Source organism: Alosa alosa, chromosome 18 (genome assembly GCF_017589495.1).
Source record: "Alosa alosa isolate M-15738 ecotype Scorff River chromosome 18, AALO_Geno_1.1, whole genome shotgun sequence".
Classification (NCBI taxonomy): Eukaryota; Metazoa; Chordata; class Actinopteri; order Clupeiformes; family Clupeidae; genus Alosa; species Alosa alosa.
Window position 1 is genome coordinate 22,026,995 of NC_063206.1, and position 19,014 is coordinate 22,046,008.

General features: G+C 40.6%; 1 protein-coding gene across 5 annotated transcripts in view; it reads right to left on the minus strand.

The window, feature by feature from the left end:
* The window catches only part of mcph1 (microcephalin 1), a 38,333-nt gene extending 21,312 nt beyond the window's left edge, over positions 1–17,021 (minus strand). The window contains exons 1-14 of one of the 5 annotated variants that reach the window (XM_048270120.1): positions 16,522–16,614; positions 16,344–16,429; positions 15,361–15,413; positions 15,026–15,117; positions 13,479–13,597; positions 11,510–11,597; positions 11,291–11,402; positions 10,825–10,956; positions 10,017–10,103; positions 8,029–9,267; positions 7,201–7,298; positions 1,734–1,771; positions 1,319–1,481; positions 68–145 (exon numbers count right to left, since the gene is read on the minus strand). In XM_048270120.1, coding sequence (XP_048126077.1) covers positions 68–145; positions 1,319–1,481; positions 1,734–1,771; positions 7,201–7,298; positions 8,029–9,267; positions 10,017–10,103; positions 10,825–10,956; positions 11,291–11,402; positions 11,510–11,597; positions 13,479–13,597; positions 15,026–15,117; positions 15,361–15,394 — 2,280 coding nt within the window. In that variant the 5' untranslated portion in view covers positions 15,395–15,413; positions 16,344–16,429; positions 16,522–16,614. Of the gene's footprint in view, positions 1–67; positions 146–1,318; positions 1,482–1,733; positions 1,772–4,445; positions 4,569–7,200; positions 7,299–8,028; positions 9,268–10,016; positions 10,104–10,824; positions 10,957–11,290; positions 11,403–11,509; positions 11,598–13,478; positions 13,598–15,025; positions 15,118–15,360; positions 15,414–15,734; positions 16,309–16,343; positions 16,615–16,963 lie in introns of those variants that run through there. The other 4 variants (XM_048270122.1, XM_048270119.1, XM_048270121.1 and 1 more) reach the window with 4 other exon arrangements.
* Between the last annotated feature and the right edge of the window lie 1,993 nt (positions 17,022–19,014).

The following is a 19,014-nucleotide window of genomic DNA, read 5'->3' on the forward strand; positions in this document are numbered from 1 at the left end:
GTTCCTTCTGTGCACTCGGGCACACCAACAGGGCACACAAGAGTGAGTGAGTGAGAGAAATACTTACAGGCGCCGCAGGAAAGTCGTCAGACATCTCATAAGGCTCCTCAGGAATCCACTGTCTGTGCTCTAAGCACCACAGAATCTAGCAAGTGAGAGGGAAAAAAAAGGGATCTATGCATGAAGTATTCAGCATATGAGATGGTCCACTCCAAAAAGACAAATACATCTATGCACTTGAGGCAATCAGTGCAATCAAACTGCACCGTGTAGTACAAATTGAGCTGCCAGGACCTTAAGTACATTGCATCTGCTTCTGCATGTTGTATAAATGCATAGTAAAGCACAGACTTACTGTACACAGAAATGCACTTACATACAGTACATATAAAACATTTGCACAACATTTCCATACAGTACAGTGAAAGAACATTCTTATTGCCAACATGCAGAGTTCCTTGGAAGTGAGCATTCTATTACTGGCAGGCTACACCAGGTACGTAACTGAAGCAGTTTGTTTGCGGAGTGTATGCTGCAAACGTTAGCTTCAACTATAAATCAATGGACGTGAGAGCGCTGCGTACTTTTGAAAAAAAAAAAAAAAAGTCTTATAAAACTATTTTTATGCTCTGTGAACGGAACACTTCAGTAACGTGCCTGTTGTGGCCTGCCTGTTGGGGTCACGCTCTACTTTAATATTCTAAAGTGGAGGGTGATACCACTGCGCTGCTATGCCTTCAATGTCTTTATACAACTCGAGTATGCTGCTGTTAGCACAACATGTATTATGACAGGGCTATCTTGAGGGTCTGCCAGGAGCGGACAGACTACAAAGACATGATTTATGATACACCGTCTTGCTACAGAGTATTTGGAATATGTGTAAGAATTGTATTAAAGATTTTTGAGATTGTGACGTCAGACATATGGTTAGTGGCACTACATAAATAGCTATCGATACATGACAGATGTATCGATAGCTATTACAGGTACAGATGACAGGTTCCCTTATTATAAATTGGCACAAGTTACCATGGTGGCTTATGCACTGTCGCTTTATGTTATGATGTGGATTATGTAAAGCTTAGGGGGAAGGGGGAAACTGGGGGACTGCTGCCAGTGTGTAAATGTGATACTTCTACTAGTGAATTCTGAATATTTTACAAAGTGAGGTTACTTTATTTTTTGAATTATAATTTTAAATATAACATCCTAGAGAGGATGTCCGTAGGGATATGGGCATCTTCCTACATCCCTACAGACATGGAAATGAAACCAGAAGACCTATACAACAAATACAAACATGCAAAGAACTTACCCACTCATAGGAGAGGATCCAGCACCCTCGGGCAATGCCTAGTAGGACATTGAGGGTGCGACGTGGGCTGCCTGCTACCACGTGGGTTGTGCTCTCACACACTGTGTCTACCACTGAGAACCCACCCAGGGTCTTCACAACCTGAAGCACGGTCTGCTGCTTTCTGACACACACACACACACACAGACATGGATGCATACAAGCATACAAACACACACACAAACACAAACAATTCAAGGCCAGATTCAAAGGGAGAGAACTAGATATTCACTATGGAGGAACTTGATTTACCAGAAGTAATTGATAAGGGATTTTAAATTATACCCAATTTAATTTCAAAAGTGTGATCTTGAACCTAAGGCAAATGACACAAAGCACCTTGCCCTTTGCAAAGGCTAGTGAATAGGCTACTTACTCTGTAGGCATGCTTGTCATGACTAGAGTTCTTTTTATCTGTAAATAAAGGAGAAAAAAAACATTAATCTAGCCATTTTACCAAAAGCAGCCGTAAAAGCACCAAGATGGCTTACTTCAGCATGCTTTCGGCTCATTTAAAAGAAGGCCTCTCATATTGTGTTGTGCATACAGTATGTTGTGCTCTGGCAGTGACAAAGGGGGAAACAAGCACTAGTAAACAACGCCCCGCTGCATGGATATTGCCTGGGCACTCGCACAAGAAACACATGCCGGATATATCTGCATATTTGGTGACCAGAGAGGAAATGAAACTCCAAGGCCATGGACACGGAAAAGCAGTTAGGGAGCACTGTTTAAATCAAATGGCAGTTTTGTGTGTGTGTGTCAGTACATGTGTGTGGGGGGCCTTCGTTTTATCCATCCCATGTACCTTGGCCTCAGTACAGCAGGGCCCGGAGCACAAACACCTGAGTGGCGGTCACATGGGCCAGTTCCTCTCTGCTCCCCCAACAGGAAGTGAGGGCGTCAGGCAAGGCTACCAGAACAGTGCATACCGCCCCCCAACCACCACACACACACACACGTTTAGGGTCTCAGAGACGCACATTGTGTTATCAACCAGGTGTGTATTGGCTCCTTATGCAGCTAATTTGGGGTGTTAAAACACATGATCATATATCACATATGCGGCCCTCTATCGGCTATAACCGCACTATGTAAGTTTGCCAGATCGGGTAGCGGGTCTGTAGTTCAATGGAATGAGACATAAGAAACTACAAATTTGACTTGCATCTGATGTCGCAATACATCGTACTTTCATAAATTGTGCAACATATTCTACTTTGTCTGTGGACATCGTTATTTGCAAAGCGTGCATGCGACAGAGGGAAAGTTCTTTGGTGTTGCTTTAAAAGAAAATAAGCAAACCAACCAAAGAAAGTGTCATGTTCCTATTAATTCATTGCTTTTGTTAAAAAATAAATAATAATAATTAAAAAAAAACAGTACACAAACTGCATTAAAATGTCAACCTGTTTACAAAGGTAACGATCACAGATGTGCTGTTGAAAATTATAGTATTGTGATCCTACAAGCATAGCAGTACAGGGGCCTATTCCAGAAAGTGGGTTTTGTTAAAAATCTAAGTTCGTTAACCCTTAGAAGAGGGAAACTCTGGTCTTCCAGTACCAGTAAGAAACTTAACTCAATCCACAGTAACTGACTGTGTACATAACTTGTTTCTTAAACAAATGAAGTGTTTCTCATATCTCCTCCTTCCTACTGAGCAGTTATTGGACATATTTGTTTTGCATAGCCTTTGCCCAGGGAGGATTTTGGAATCCTGAATATTTACCTCAAATCAAACGTTATCATTTTAAAATTAAAAAATACATTTATTCAGTGGCCAAATAGGTCACCACTTTTTTTACCTTTAGGCTAAGCTAATAGCCCATTAAAAGTTATTTGAAATTAATCTACTGTATTAAACTGGCTGGTGCAGCAAAATACTACATTTAAAAATAGTAGGCCAATCTTAGTAGGCTTCGGTTTGTGCCGTAAAAATTAGGGGTTTTAGTCATTTTTAAGTCACTGGCCACCAAATATAGTGCTTATAAAACAATTAACAGCACAATCATTTTTATAGCACAAACAAATTTAATAATTTTCTGATGACTTGCAACCACCATTAGAGTTTCACGTAACTCTCTGACTGTGCTGCATTTTCTTTCCAAAACAGTGCACACTGTACTCATAGGGATAACTTCTTAAATGGAGTGACGCAGGAAGTGGGGTAAGATTTCGAACCATTTGCCATGGTGACTCATGGTAATTTCTGAACCTCTTTGATGATGGCTTTTCATAGTCATCAAATCTCAGAGTTTCCTATCTCAGGGTTAATCAAGTCAGAGATTAGAGTTAGACAGTTAGACAGAGTTTGTTAAATCTCCTTTCTGGAATAGCCCCCTGATTTCATTTTATTATTTGTTGACCTGTTTCACAATGACTGGGTGCCTACTAAATACAGACATGCACTCAAGCAATATGTATTGAGAGTAATTTCACAATGACACTAATTTTACAATTCATTTGACATTTCTAGGCCTCCATTCGGGGTCAATGACAGTCACCTTGCCCCATTTAAATTGAATTTAAAAAAAATGTAGCTCTACATTTTCCGCCCAGCGAAAATGTATGAGACTTATTTTAATCAGCTTAACTATAAAACACTGATGACAGCAGCCACCCCCATTTCAAATATACATGGACTCTACAATCACAATCCAGCCTTTAGCTAAGCGTGCACATGCTTAAGCGTGCAAATGTCATTTCTGAACAAAAAAAGGCACCTCAGGTGAAACCCAAGCTTCAATTATCTTCATTATTCATCATCCATCTGTTTACAACACAGAAACTGGCATCAATCAGCACAGCCGTCCGCCTGGGCCAGATGATGGTATAATCTCTGTTTATCCTATGGCTGGACAAAACTCTGCAGATTGCATGTCTCACAGTGAGGAATGCTTCTTTTTTTTGTCTGAGAAGCTAGTGGCGTGCTGAAGCAATAACTAATATTTTCAGGTGTGGCCCCAAACTGGTTTGCCCTCGGTTATTACCATCTCAATACTCTTGCTTGTGATTTCCTACTTCCAAAAACAAGAGGCAAAAACTGAAAATGGAGATTAGTTTTATTTATTTTTTCCCCCTTTTTGCTGTTCAAGTTTCCGTTATTCCTTTGTCTCTTTGATAAGAACTCTGTCCGCTAGTTCTTAGAAGTCCTCTTCAAGAGCCTTAAATGGAGGATGTTTTTCTCCTGGATTACAGAGGACAGCTTCTGGCAGTGGGACAAAAAGAGGCCGGGTAAAAAAAGCTGCGGCGCGTCCAGAGCGAGCCACCAAACACAAAGCCTTGGTGTGAACTGTGGTTGCAGCTTGTTTCCAATGCGCCCTGCACAAATGAAGGAAATTCTTTGGTGTATGACACAAGGCCTTTCAGTCCACAGCGTGCAAGTTGTCCGATATGACTCAAGTCACTATTCATGCAGAGAAAAGGGAGTCCTAGATCCATTCTCAGGCTCTTTCCGTAGTGGCGGGGCCAACCCGGGTTATGCCCAGCCTATTAAAAGCACGACTCACCTTGCAGAGAAAAATTAGACTGATGATCATTAGGATAAGAAAGAAAGAAAAGGAAAAAAAAAAAAAAAAAAAAAAAAAAAAAAAAAAAAAAAATCACCAGCTCATATGATTGAAAGTCAAGGGCTTGTTAGTGCTTTGTATGAGTGATCATAATTAGCAGTCATTAAAAACAGACTGAACTCAAACAATAGTTCAAGACTTGTTTACCCCACAGGCAATTATGCAATTGTACTCCTTGACTTCAGGGGAAGCAACGCTCACAAATGTCTTTTTTTTTTTTTTAAACGTATGCCAACATGTCAAAATCAATCACACAACTGTGGTCTATAGTGGACTCTGAAAGATATGAGTTGCTTTAGTCACCAAGAATACCACAAAACAACTGTCAAACATTGCAGATCATTCTACAGCACCAGAAGAGTCATTAGAAACCCACTTGGCAGAACTAGCGTTCGGCATCTTCACTAATAATCAGCATGGCTCCCTCCTCTTTTCACAAAACAGGACAGAAAAAGATGGTCTGCCACATTCAATGCATTTAGGTAACCAACTGGCACACTTGATCCTCAATGGATCTTTTTCTGACTTCACATTCTGTCTGTGGGTACCCGATCCATGCCGCTTGCCGTTCTGCGCATGCTCAGATGATAATCCTGTTTTACACATCCGATTTAGCCCGATTTATTCTACTAATAATAATAAGACTCCAAATGAACAAGATGTTTAAGACCAAGATGTTGTGGTGTAGGGTTATTTTAACAGAAAAAGGAAGTGACTGAATGGTAAATTGGGCAATTTTATGATCATAGATAGGCCTTTCAGGTCTTTTATTACAGCGCCGTGTTGGTGAGAAAAACAGCCTGTGAGAATAGGCTACTTGCTTATGTTCTGTTTACTCTTGTACAAAGAATAACACACAAATGCTACAAGTGTTGCGGGTTGGATCGTTAGTCAGTACTTAATTGACGAAGTCGATGTGAACAGCATAACTCAATGCAAAGACATTCCCGTTTGACTTCTAATATCTATGTTCCGCTTGACCGTCAAGTGATTTAATGCATGCATGGTAGAGATCGGGCAGAGAAATCAATGCTTCCTGGTGGAGCACTTACAAGCATGCACAGAATCGGGCAGGGGGCACAAATTGGGTATACACACTGCCATATGCTCTGCATTTCCAAACCAAGACCAGTATAGTATAGTAAGTATATACTCTTTTGATCCCATGAGGGGAAATTTGGTCTCTGCATTTATCCCAATCCGTGAATTAGTGAAACACACTCAGCACACAGTGAAGTGAAGCACACACTAATCCCGGCGCAGCAACAACAGCGGCACTCGGGGAGCAGTGAGGGGTTAGGTGCCTTGCTCAAGGGCACTTCAGCCGTGCCTACTGGTCGGGGTTCGAACCGGCAACTCTCCGGTTACAAGTCTGAAGCGCTAACCATCCAAAGACACGCTAACCAGTAGGCCACGGCTGCCCCATGACTTTTCTGAACATGTTTTACGTTCCACAATCAGATCCCAAAAGGCATGAGGAACCATATAATCCTCATTAGAAGGGACTCCACCCTCTTCAGCCCGTTCTTCCAAGACTTTATCGCACCTTCAATCGGGCGGGATCGTGAGGTCATCAGAACCTGTTCCCTTTGATTTTGCCCGATAAAAAAAGGTTACAGTGTTTCTTTGCCCTTTCTTCCCGCTTTGTTTCGCTTTTTTGCTCACAATGAGACCCAACAAGGGAGGGACAGGGTGGGGAACATCTCTCAAATCTGCACGGAGTGATCTCAAACACACGTCACACTTGTTCATCCAACAGACTGAATCGAAGGTGATTTAGTTCACATGGAAAAAATTATAACAGCAGTTCTACAGGAGATGAAAGAGCCCCCGGTTTCATATTGTAAAGAGACGCCAGTTTTGTCAAGGCTGAAGTAGCATAAATAAGCAGCATGCCAGGTGCACGGCTCAGACAAGTGGCAAAATACAGGAAGCGAAGAATGCTCAGTGTCGAAAAGTGCTTCAGAAAGCCAACTGCAGCACCGTCTCAGCGCCATGCTACCCTGCTACATGGAAGTGCATGACCAAAACAAAACAGCTTCTTTACAGTTCAAGCTACAGCGGCACACCCACCTTTTTTCAGATTTCCTTCCCCCCCAGACGTATTCAGTAAAAATTACCCCAATTCTTTTTAGTCTAGACAGACCGAAAATCAACATCAGTCACAGTGAAATTTCTCAGAAGGTCCTCCAGAAATTAAATGATACATGAAACAAGTGATGGACTTCTATGACTAACCTAAGTAAACTAATATGTAAAGAATTACTGTACCTGTACATTTCTGTTTTTTTCACCCCCTTGACAGCTAAACATTTCCGTACTTCTGTCACTGAGACCATCAGCTGCATATTTAATGCCTTCGCCTAAAGCTGAAAATATACAAACAGCAGAAAAGGAAGGAAAAAGTTTTCAGTTAAGGCGGGCAAAAAGCAGTATCAGAGCACAGGTGCATTTTACTCAGCTGAGACAAACACATTCAAGCGTGCTTGTGTGTGTGACGCATGTTTGTGTGTAGTCAACACCCCAAGAACCAAACAAAGCAAGGCTGAGAGAAAATAACTGCAATTGGAAAATGTTAGTTGAATAGTTTTGAATTGTATTTATTACCAACATGTCCTATGTGCCCCCAATGATGGAATACAACAACAGAATGAACCAATGGCCATAAGACTTAATTAATTACAGCCATTTAACTGAACATCAATGATTGTCAATACTATAGAATTGACTATATATAGAATCTACTTACTGGACACTTGATAATGTACAGGATGTATTCAGTGGAAAGACTTAAAGTTATAGTTCACATATTATTTGTTAAACAAATTCACAGCAAGTTATGTAGCACTTCATCATTGACCATAGAATATACTTAATATATCTTCTTCAATACTCATTCCAAATACCAATGTGTTAAGTTACTCTTATGAAAGGTGGCGACAACATATTTAATTAACAGTTTACTACATTAACTACGACTAACAACTACAACTTGGAATAAAAAAAAACAAAGTAAACACATGGTAGGTCTTTCTCACATAAAAAGGGGAATGCGGCACACGCCAGAAATTCATTCAAAAACATCAGTGGTTAACATACTTTGTGACCCTTTTCTGCTTCTTGCGGCATTGAGTCGTGATGTAAGAAGAGGTTTGGGGAAAGTCAGTGGGACATGTTCTCGTCTCGTATCTGGAGGAGCGGCAGGTTCTATTGGTCTGTGCTTGTCTGTGGTTTTGTCACCAGCTGCATCGCTACAGACATCCCCATCAGTCTCAGCTCTCAGCTTCATTCTCCGGTCTTTGCCAGTAGAAGCTGGTTGCTTGTGGGCAGACTTGCGGCGTCCACAACTCCTTGGCTTGGCTTTGCTCAGAGAAGCTACGTCCTCAGATGGACTGCTAAGTCCAGAGGATTCAGCTAAGAACTCAGCAGCGCTAACAGGGGCAGGCTTTCGCTTCTTATTACACGGCTCCACAGGTTCATTCTTCCCTCTCTTACGTTTGGCAGGCTTGACCGACATCTCAAAGGGGGAAATGGGGTCTTTTTCTGGGGAGAAGTCCAGATTCAGGGCCTGCCGTTTTGTGGACTTTTCTGTCGACGAAAAGTAGTCCTCAAACACGTCATCATCCACTCCGTCCTCATAGGGGGAATGACCCAAGGAGGCCTTTTGGACTTTCCTCAACTGTGATACAGCGGTTAGCGACGTCTTTTTCAGACTAGAAGCTTTTGGGGCAGATGACACCCTGACCAGGGTACTATTTTCCCTTTCAAATTCAGAATCCATTGTCATGGACAAAATTGGAGATGTAGATGTTTCTTTATTGCTTCTACTAAGCTTGTAAGTTTTAGTCCGAGTCTCATTAAAAGTTGGCGAGGTTTGTGTTTGCGTGTCCTCCAAAAGTACACTGTCTTTTGGAGGTGTCAGTTTCAATCTACTGTTATAAATAGATGGCTCTCTACAGGTTTCTACCTCAGTGTTCACAGCGTCATCAGCCAAAACTGTCCTTTCACCTGTGGTTAGTGCAGTGGAAAAGTAGCTGTCCAGAGAATTCTGCTTTCCTGTGCTGCGTTTTGCAGCAGTTTTACTAAGCCCTTTGTGACCGGCTGGTAAAAGAGCTTTGCTGTCAGTAACTATCCCCCGTGATGACTTTCTCTTGGGTGTAACTCCGGGCAGTGGAGTGGATGCTGATAGCTTCCGGGTTTTTCTATGGTGGTTTTTCTCCTCAGATGGAGTGATTGTGTGCACACTGGAGGTGTCGCTTTTAGAAGTGCTCATGAAGTGCATTTCTCCAGCTTCCATCTCTGGAGTGTGTCCGAGAGAAGAAGGCAAGTCATCTTCTTCTGTGAGAAGATTAAGGGAAATGTTTAAAAATACAAATACAAGAACACAAAAAAGCAATAAGCTGTAAAGTAACAGACATGTCCTTAAAAAATGATGTGTAGTGAGACTGTAACAGGGGAACAGTTTAGTTAGAACTTCATATGTTGCTATTGAACTACAATTACAGAGGATTTCATCATGTCAAAGCCTAAATGTACTTTAAAATCTATACTGATCACAAATAAATTTACTGTATAAATTTACTGTACAAATAAATGCTTATCTTGCACTATGGAGTGATAGACTTGTCCTTCACCTCGCTCACTGGCAGTAAAGTGGTGTTTAATTCAATAACACTGATTTAATCCTGTTTGCAGACTGGGCAGAGAACAACCATTTTGATGCAAGTGAGCGTTCTGGCAATCTCCTCCCATCTAAATGGTAGTAATTTTATGTTTTGGGCTGTTTGTTGTTCATTGACCAGGATGAAAATCAATATTGTCACCTTACTGTCAGCCATCAATTCTACAACACCTCTTCAGACAAAACAACAGCATCATGGGCCCCAATTTAAATGGTGGGCGAAGAGTAAAGTTTATCAAAGTGTATATCACAAGTATACATCATAACAGTTTATCAGGAAGACAAAAGGTCAAATCACTGATGCATACATGGCTATTGAGAAGAACAGACCAATCCCTTCCATTTTTAACATTCTTCACTCATTCAACACTCAATCAGCATGAATGATAATCAATACAGTCATTACCCAGCAGCTGTATAAAAGAGGTAGATGGAGTGCTCCCAATGGAGGGCTTCAGAGAGTGTGTGAAGGTGGAATCAACCATTTGGGAAGCTGAAATGACATATATATTAAGCTGAACACAGAGTTTTTTTATACTAGTTTACGTAATTGAATCCATTTTCTAAAATGCAGCAGATTTATGTAACAGAACTGAACAATATGATGGAAGCAGTGAAATATAAATCTTTGCCACAGCAGATATCTATAAATGTACTATTGTTACAAGATGTACTAGCATGGAGGATAGATATAGGGCCAATCTCAAAGGTCGGACTCAGAGAGTCACAGACTTTGGTGCGCGTTCTCCCGAAATTTGTAAGGGCTTAGGGCTGTCCCAATGTCAAATTTCAAAAGGGTGTGAGGGTTTGAGTACACCAAACCCTTTCCGTGAGTCTGCATCGGTGCAGATTTCACCAAAGGGAATTACCCACAGTTCAAAGCGCTGTGACGTTTACCGCGGAGACCATCGTCTTTAGTGCTTTCCCAATCCCATTTATACCTGTCTGAGCCCATGTGGTCTCACACACTCACTTCGCACCAATTAAGTCTATGAGTCTTTAGTTCTTAGTCCTCACTTTGGGATTGGCCCATATAGACTAAATGACAGGCACACTGCAACCTACAATTACTCTTGTACTATGAAATCTGACACACACAAACACACACACACATTGTACTTCATAAAGATCCTGTCTAGTTCTATTCAGAGGCCTGGCATATGCTCCTCATGCAGTTTGAAGCATTCACACAGCTGATAAATATATGGCCATACCAGTAGGGGAGAGATTTTCTCTCCTCTCTTTCATCTGTTTCAGCCGCAGGGCCATGGTTTCTGCTGTCTTCGATGATGGACTGTACACAATCCCGTTCTCCTCATCGATGATCAGAGGAGACAAGTTTGCGACTACACATAAAGACAAGGTACATAGCATATTACTTCAGATGAATATAGTGGCTCAGCATTGTAACATACAAAAGGGGGAACTTTGTTAAAGGGAAAATCTGCTGTAAGTAAAACTGGCTTTCCATTTAAAAATTGCCAAAGCTAGTAGAAACTTTTTCACTGTTTTGTTTAAAATAAATAAATAAATAATAAATAAATAAATAAATAAATATGACTGGTTGTATTGGACGTCCATAGACATACAGCTCCCCATGCACTGTATTAATCCTGTGTCAAGGGCTAATAAAACTAGCTTTAAAAAACATAACATCAACAATCAATTGGTTTTCATTACCAACAGGTGAGGAAGGAGTCATCCTTTCCATCATTTTGTCAAGTTTTTTTTTCAAACGCCTGTCATTCTCTGGAGTTCTCGTGGGAATATCCCGAGGCTGCATGCATTTGTGCTATGACGAGAGAGAGAGAGAACCAAGTAGTTAATTCACATCAAAAGGCTATGCTTTGCAAAATACAAGGGGCTTGTGTAGACAAGCTTTGCATCCTCAATTCCTACCGTCCTTTTGTTGGCTAGGACACTCCTGCCTTCTTCGTTTACTGCAGGGCATAAATTCTCATCCACATGCTGGCTGTCACTTCTGCACCTGCAGAAACGGGGCCACTGTTTTAGGGACGAGGTGTCAAGTAACAACTTAGTTTTGTCATGATTTGACTAACAGGGACATCTTGTGGCAGGCGGAGGAAACAGCCATAGATAGATTAATTACATGGGACCAGAAGGGTATTTCACAAAACCTAGATAAGGGATTAAGCTGGGATTTTTAGGTTATCCAGGATGAATTTAGCCTTGACTTGGCTTCACAAAAGAGATGGCACATAAGTTACCATGGGGATTTATTCTCTGCACCTAGTCTGGTCTCGACCAGGCTAACAGCCAAGCTAAGTTAATTCCAATGGTAATTATGTCGTCTTATTGGTTCAGCTAGCTGTCATTCACATCAGACCTCCGTGCTAATTTTTAAGGAGCTTTATTCCATTTATAAACTATTTGCTAAATGTATTTGCTCGCAAAACAAAACAGATTGTCTGCCTACTACCATATGGTTATTATTTTAATTGTGATAGCCTTATAATTATCAACATAGGCCTAGGTGTTTGATGAATAGCCTAGGGCCTACTGTAGTTGATTGGAAGTGGAGGGACAAGTTTTCGAAGGTATTTTCAACTATAATATTAAGGTAGATCATACTATGTACATATTTGCAGTGGCAAGCGCTTTCTGACGTGCCGAGACAAGGAAGCACTCACATGTGGGTGCATACGTAAATTTGCATTCAGTTGGTATACCACGCCTACTCCTGCTGTTTTACTGAAATAGCCATGATTCCCCATTCCAAAAAGGATAACTTTACTTCATTGTTAGTCTAAATCAAAAGCGGTTGTTCACTTTGTGTGAATGACGCTATTTTCCGCGTCTTTTTATTCCAACAGTGAGCACTTTGGAGCAGAAACGAGAACACATCCTACTTACACCTGGCTTGACATAGTCGCTCCTACTCATCCTGGATTGGCATTAGTGAAACGAGTTGAGCTAGGATGACCAGACAACGCTGTCAAACCTCGCTTTATCACTTATCTTGGATGTCTTAATTCTGCCTTTGTGAAATACCCCTCAGGTGGATTAGTCTTATTGGACATGACGTCTGTGTGGTGGATAAACAAATAGTAGTACACCCTAGTCACTCGCCGATTTATTTCAGAATAAATGACTAACAATAACTGATGCAAATGTCAGATACAGCACAATCCTGTCTCATAATATTGCACATTACATGTTCACATTCGGTACCAAAATACCAAATTCCAGTAGGTCTATAAAGTATTCCTCTAACTTTAAAAGGAGTATAAGGACAAAGCATATAAAACCATCATGAATTAGTGAAATTAATGAAAGTACCTTGCAAACACCCACAACAGCAAAGTTGGAACTTATAAAAGCAGCAAGATTTAACGTATATATTTGTTAATTTCTGTGCTGTGAAAGGTGTTCCAACGTGTTAGCAGGGCTGCAAACAAAACTACATAGCTTAGGTGGCTAGTGGGAATAATAGGTTTGTTTACCTGGGTTTGTCCAAATGATGCCACGATGCTCGAAAACAGAAATTTTCCATTTGTCCACTAACATCACAAATTATGTCTTCTACAACTACTGTAACTACTGCTCTTTTACGCACTTCACTTTTCACTGTAAATCCAATATTGATCAGGAGTTCCCATTGAATGTCCTTCCCAGTTCAAGACAAGTTTAAAACACAAATGATACTCTCAAATATGTGAAAGCCATCAAACAAGACTGAAAAGGGTTGGTAACAAGGTTGACAGTTTTATAGATCCGCTTTGAGAACATTTTAACACGTATCTGTAAACTGCATTTGAAAACTATAAGTGGCAGACAAGGGCATCAGGTTAATCAATAGCCATTTCTCAAAGTGTCACTGAGCCATATAAGTTTGATCACATCTTACTTGTCGACCCAAAGGACAGATACAAGCTTCACTCCCATTTTCTGGGCCTTATTCCATGTAGACTGGTGTCCATGCTTAAAAATCACATGGGTGACATTTTTGTTTAAGGTCCTGGATACCTGAAAGAGCAGAAAAATGAACCCAATATAAAAACAATGTCATAATTATTCAAACGCACAAATTTTGCAAAACATGACTCAACTGTCAGACCTATACGCTGCCACTGACTTGCTAGACTTTTTGCTCAGATCTAGTCTACGTTTACCTCTGCTGCAAAGGACACAAACGAATACCACACTGGATATTTCATAGAATGAAATCGGAACAACACAATATTATGACAGGATAAAACATTTCTCTGCATTTATTCCCTTTAAAGTCTTATATACACAGTGTTTCCCATACATTGACTTATTTGTGGCGGCCCACCACAATATCAACACTGACCACCACACAATGATTTTCCATGTTGTACTATTTAAATGGGATGGAATTAGTTTATAGTAGAGCTATGTGCACCTTTGCACAGCCATCTCAATAACCTACATGCACGTTTAAAGAAAACATTAACAATCCTGCAGTTGTTACATAATAGTAAATTGTGCTTAAACCTGCATCACAACCACGCTGCGCTAATTTGCAAACCTACCACCACAAATAGAATTCAAATCTGTGAGAAACACTGATACATGTTTACAGGGCACTTAACTGACCTGCCTGTACTAATGCCAGTTAATGGCACTGATGACCCTGAACACAAAATGAAGGCTCAATGGCCATCATAGAAATGATTGTCAAAAGTACTGCATATTACAATATAAATCACCAGCCATGGCAAGCAAAATTAATAATATAAAGAAAGAAAAACAAAGTGAAACAATTCTAATGTGGAGTCTGTTTCTTCAAGCTGTGGTCCAATAGGTTACAACCAGTAACTATGTGCAACTTAGTCTACAATAAAAAGGAAACAAAGAGTATCGTATACGATATAATATCGTATTGTACAGTTCAGTTCTCGCATTCATCAGCTCCCCCTCATTTCTCACACAACAAATTGTGTAGCTGGTATTTATTTTGCGATCTTATTAACAGTAGTGCAGTGCTGAATATCTTGCGGGGCTTCCCAAGTCACACACAAATTGGCTCATCAATCACAAACACTGCTGTCACTTCAAAACCACACAATAAGCTGCCAACCATTCTAAATACAATGGCCTTACTATTCAGTCAGCTTATGGCCTGCTGATGACAGGCCGGAAGCCCATTCATAAATAAAGGTTGGAGCAGGCATGGTTTGGCATGGGTCAGTGCCATTTCAAAATGGATGACAAAAATTAAGGTTGGTTCAGCACATCACCATGCTCTGCTCTGCTCAGTCAGAGTGAACTAAGAGGAGTTTTGATATGGCATAACCAATACAAGAAAAGCTCCACATGCTTAGTTCTAATTGAATATCATAATCATTCTATGCAGATATGCTCCATAAATGTAATGCTGTTTTTCATATTTCCTATTTATACCACCAGAAATAAAAACAATTTACTTACCACTGCTCCCATTTCCTCAAGTTGCTGCATGAATCCCTCAGAATAATTTTCTCTTTTGCTTGTGGACCAAACATCAACAAAAGCCACAACATCTACAGAGAGGGAAGGAAAGTAGCCTAACCATCACTAGGGGCAACAGCACAGGCTTGACATCAAAATAAGGAATTTACTGACAACAGGACACGAAATATGTAAACCCACGGAAGAAAACAGGCTTATACTCTGGTGCAGAAAGAAATAGGATGAGTGATAGTTCAGACGCTAATTCTGACTCATTAAAAAAATACAATAGATTAACCGGAGATAAAATTAACGTTAATGACAGTGAAAAGTACCTTTCAGGATCATGGGGCTTTCTTTTTTGGTCATAATCAGGCCTTCTTTGAACCTGCAAGAGACAATGCAGACTTCACTTGCCAGTTCTGCTTATTTACACACTCTTTGGTTCTGCTGCTCGTCATTATTAGTTTACGACTGGCAATAACGTAGAACACAAATTAACATTAACGGTACTAAGCAAATAACAGTTACGTTAGCATCGCATACTGTAAATAGAGTAACGTTAGCACACAGAGAACGAAACACTAGCATTCACTTTGAGAAAAATACCTAATGTTATCTAAAGGAATATCCTAACTCACTCATGACATTTTAGAACCACGGTGTCAACAGTTCATTTAAAACTATACCCTAATTTCTACTTACTTACCAATGTATCGCTAACTTATGTGAGGACGAAACTTCACTTCAGCTAACGTGCTTCTCGGAAAGAACTGTGATCTTGCACATTGTCCCAACAAACGCAACAACACACAAGTTAGCAGCTATCTGCGTTCTTTTTCCACCACGTTAACGTTAAGCAATAACTTTCATTTTCTGTCCGAGGTGTGTGTACGTATTTTCTGTCCGAGGTGTGTGTAACGTTACGTATTTTCTCTCATAAACCTGGTTAGTAACTAGCTTCTGCTAAATGTTAAGTTTCCAACACGAGTCAAACAAAGGAAAAATGTGTAAATTGTAGCTTTAACCACCTTAGCGGTCTCCACGGCTCTTCATACATTGGAATCAGCTAAATGTTAACGTGAATCGGTGTTATAAAGCGTTCGATCAGCTACATAACGTCAGCTAGGCTAGAATGTCATGTCAGCTCTGACAACTACAAATGAACGGAAACTCGTGTTTGTCATCAGATGGACAGACAGAAAAGAGGAAGAAAACATCCATAAAGTTGACCACTGGCTTAATGAAGACGTGTGGTATCGGTCAGTAAGTTAGCTCTCAGATGTTAGCTATGTCCCTATAACGTTGCTTAGCTTACCTGGTGCTATTTATCTTGGCCAAAGACAAACGTGCTGCAGAACCAGAACAGCAACAGGTGGGGCGCCAACTTCTGAACGCGCGGCGCTAAACACAATGTGACCAACGATAACTTCACCACATAAATACTGTAACGTTACTGCTTTCAAAATAACTTTATCGCATACCTAGTTACTTACATTATTTTATTGAGGTAACGTTACATAGTAACGATTAGCTAGCAGATCCCACGACAGCGCTCCTTGGCGCCTGGAATTTGAGATGGCATTCTGGGAAAGACATTACGTTCGAACCAATCATTGGTTCTTGACACAAACCATGTAGCCTACATCTGAGATGTTTGTTTACTCGATTAAAGTAAAGTTTTTAAATGTCTTCACGCAGTAGGTGTGTAGGCTAATGTAAAGAACAGGCTGAATACGTGGAGCTTTTTTCTTGTGCAAAGTGTGAATTGCCCGTGATTCATGTCATGATGGACAGAGAGGGAATGGCAGTTAAAAATCAAATGACTCCGTCCGATAGTTTACATGACTAGATGTAAAATAAATTATAGTAGATTATTTATCAAAGACGCTTAAACAATATAGAATAAGTCTTATTTGTTTAGACCTAACCCAATACCATTACATGCTGAAGCTTGACCGTGGGTTGCAATGATGAGTTAGGCTACTTTCCGCCAGTAGAGGTCTCTGTTACTCTTATTTCTGGGAATCAAGCTAAGGGTTGTAGGCTATTTCCATGGCAGCAGTTCTTCTTGCTATATGTTTTTTTACATAGCAACAACAGACTACAGGAGGTGAGGGATAATCAGCTAGAAACTGCATTACTTTGGCAAAGCTTTATTTGAAGTGCTGGTGGAACAGGAGGAGGGCTGCATGTTGTGGTCTCTTTTGAAGCAACCGCTAGCATCACCCCCTGCTTTTATTCATACATTATCACCTTTTTTCTTATTTGATGACAAAAGAAATAATGAATACATTTTTATGTGGTGGAATAAAAAGAGGTGGTCATGTTGCAATTTGAACATCATCCTTAATTCAGTATATCTCCATGTTCAACAATAACAACACTGCAGTTTATCTCTGTTTCTTTCTCCCTGTTTAAACATTTTTTTTTATCAGATTAATGAAGACGCAGCAATAGTAACTAGCTCACTGTCACAAAATGAGAAACAACACAAAACCACACTGACTGAATTAGCCAGAGAGCCTTCTTATTTTCTCTTATGTTTGGATTCTGTGACTTGCCAAAATATTTCAATGGAGGGTACCTCACTCCATCACGATTTCAAGCTGAGTTCACAATACTTTGATTACTGATGCCTTTGATTATGGTGTCAGGCAGGAACTCTCAAAGAGCTGGCAGCTGCTCACCTGTCCATGTCGGCCTGTATTGGCATCTACCTATAATCCAATTAACTCTGGCGAGTGGAGGACTTCCGCTTCTGGGGAAGCAGATGCGCTGAGTCCAGCTGCTCGGAGCCTGCCTGACACGTCGGTACTTAGGTAGATGGCACCAGGTCTGACAGAAAAAGGTGGAGTGGGACCACAGCTAGGCTTTTCTATCCCCTCTACCCTCACCAGACTTGGCAGTGGAATCCGAAGCAAGGACTGGGGAAAAAAATAGGGAGCCCCATTGAACAGTGAACAAAGGAACCAGAGAAAGCTCCCAACCATCTGCCCCAAAGCATCCCTTCACAGCTGTAGCTGCCGGTGTTTGAGTCATGGTAGTTCAGCCCCTGTTTACTGTTAAAGCACTGCAAGAGTCGGCAGTGGCAGGCATTCTCCTAGTATCCCAAGCACAGGGAGCGAACTAAAATGGTCTAGAATTAATGTTTGGACAGGAAACAGATGTAGACCCCATGGCATCTTGCAAACCAGTGCGGGCATAGAGGTCTGCCAGCTGTGGCACTTCATTTAAAGTAAAACTGCTGCGAGGGCAAGGAATTTATCCTCTAAGCAAAGTGAGCGACCACTCAGCTATTTATTATGAGCTTGAGTGACTTCACATATTTAAAAAGCTTAATTTGGATGTCTACATTTCTGAATTATGTATGTTTTATTTGTTGCATATGAACCTAAAGATAATGTTGTGCTTTTATGGAAGGACAGTTTTTCTAATGTTAATGCATTTCTGTAGATGTGTGTTATGTAGGCAAGTGCAGCAACAATAGCCTAACAGTATCAGTGGTTCTTAAACTTTTTGTCTGGCGACCCCCCAAAAAACATGGGCCAAGTCTCGAGCCCCCCTTCTCTCTAACCGGCGGAATTTGGTTTCGAAATGTTGCAGATGGGCATTGGAAGCAGAGGCAGAAAATGTCTTCTCTCATAGGTAGGCTATATCAACACCAAAGGCATTAAGTCAATGGCAGCCTCTTAACTAAAAACCTTTAGGAAAATGTCTTTAATTCAGACTGCAAATCATTTCACAACCCCTCCAATATTGTTGGCGACCCCCAGTTTAAGAACCACTGGCTTGTACCATTCACTGTATTTGTATCATCTCATCTTATAGCGTAGCCTCACACATTTTTAATAATAAACTAGGATATAAATGACATGAAGACAAATAAAATAACAAACTAGGATATAACAATTCTGCTTGCACTGTCACAAAAAAACCTGTGTATTACCCAGGGTAGGATGTGGCCACTTGGATGCACTACTACACAA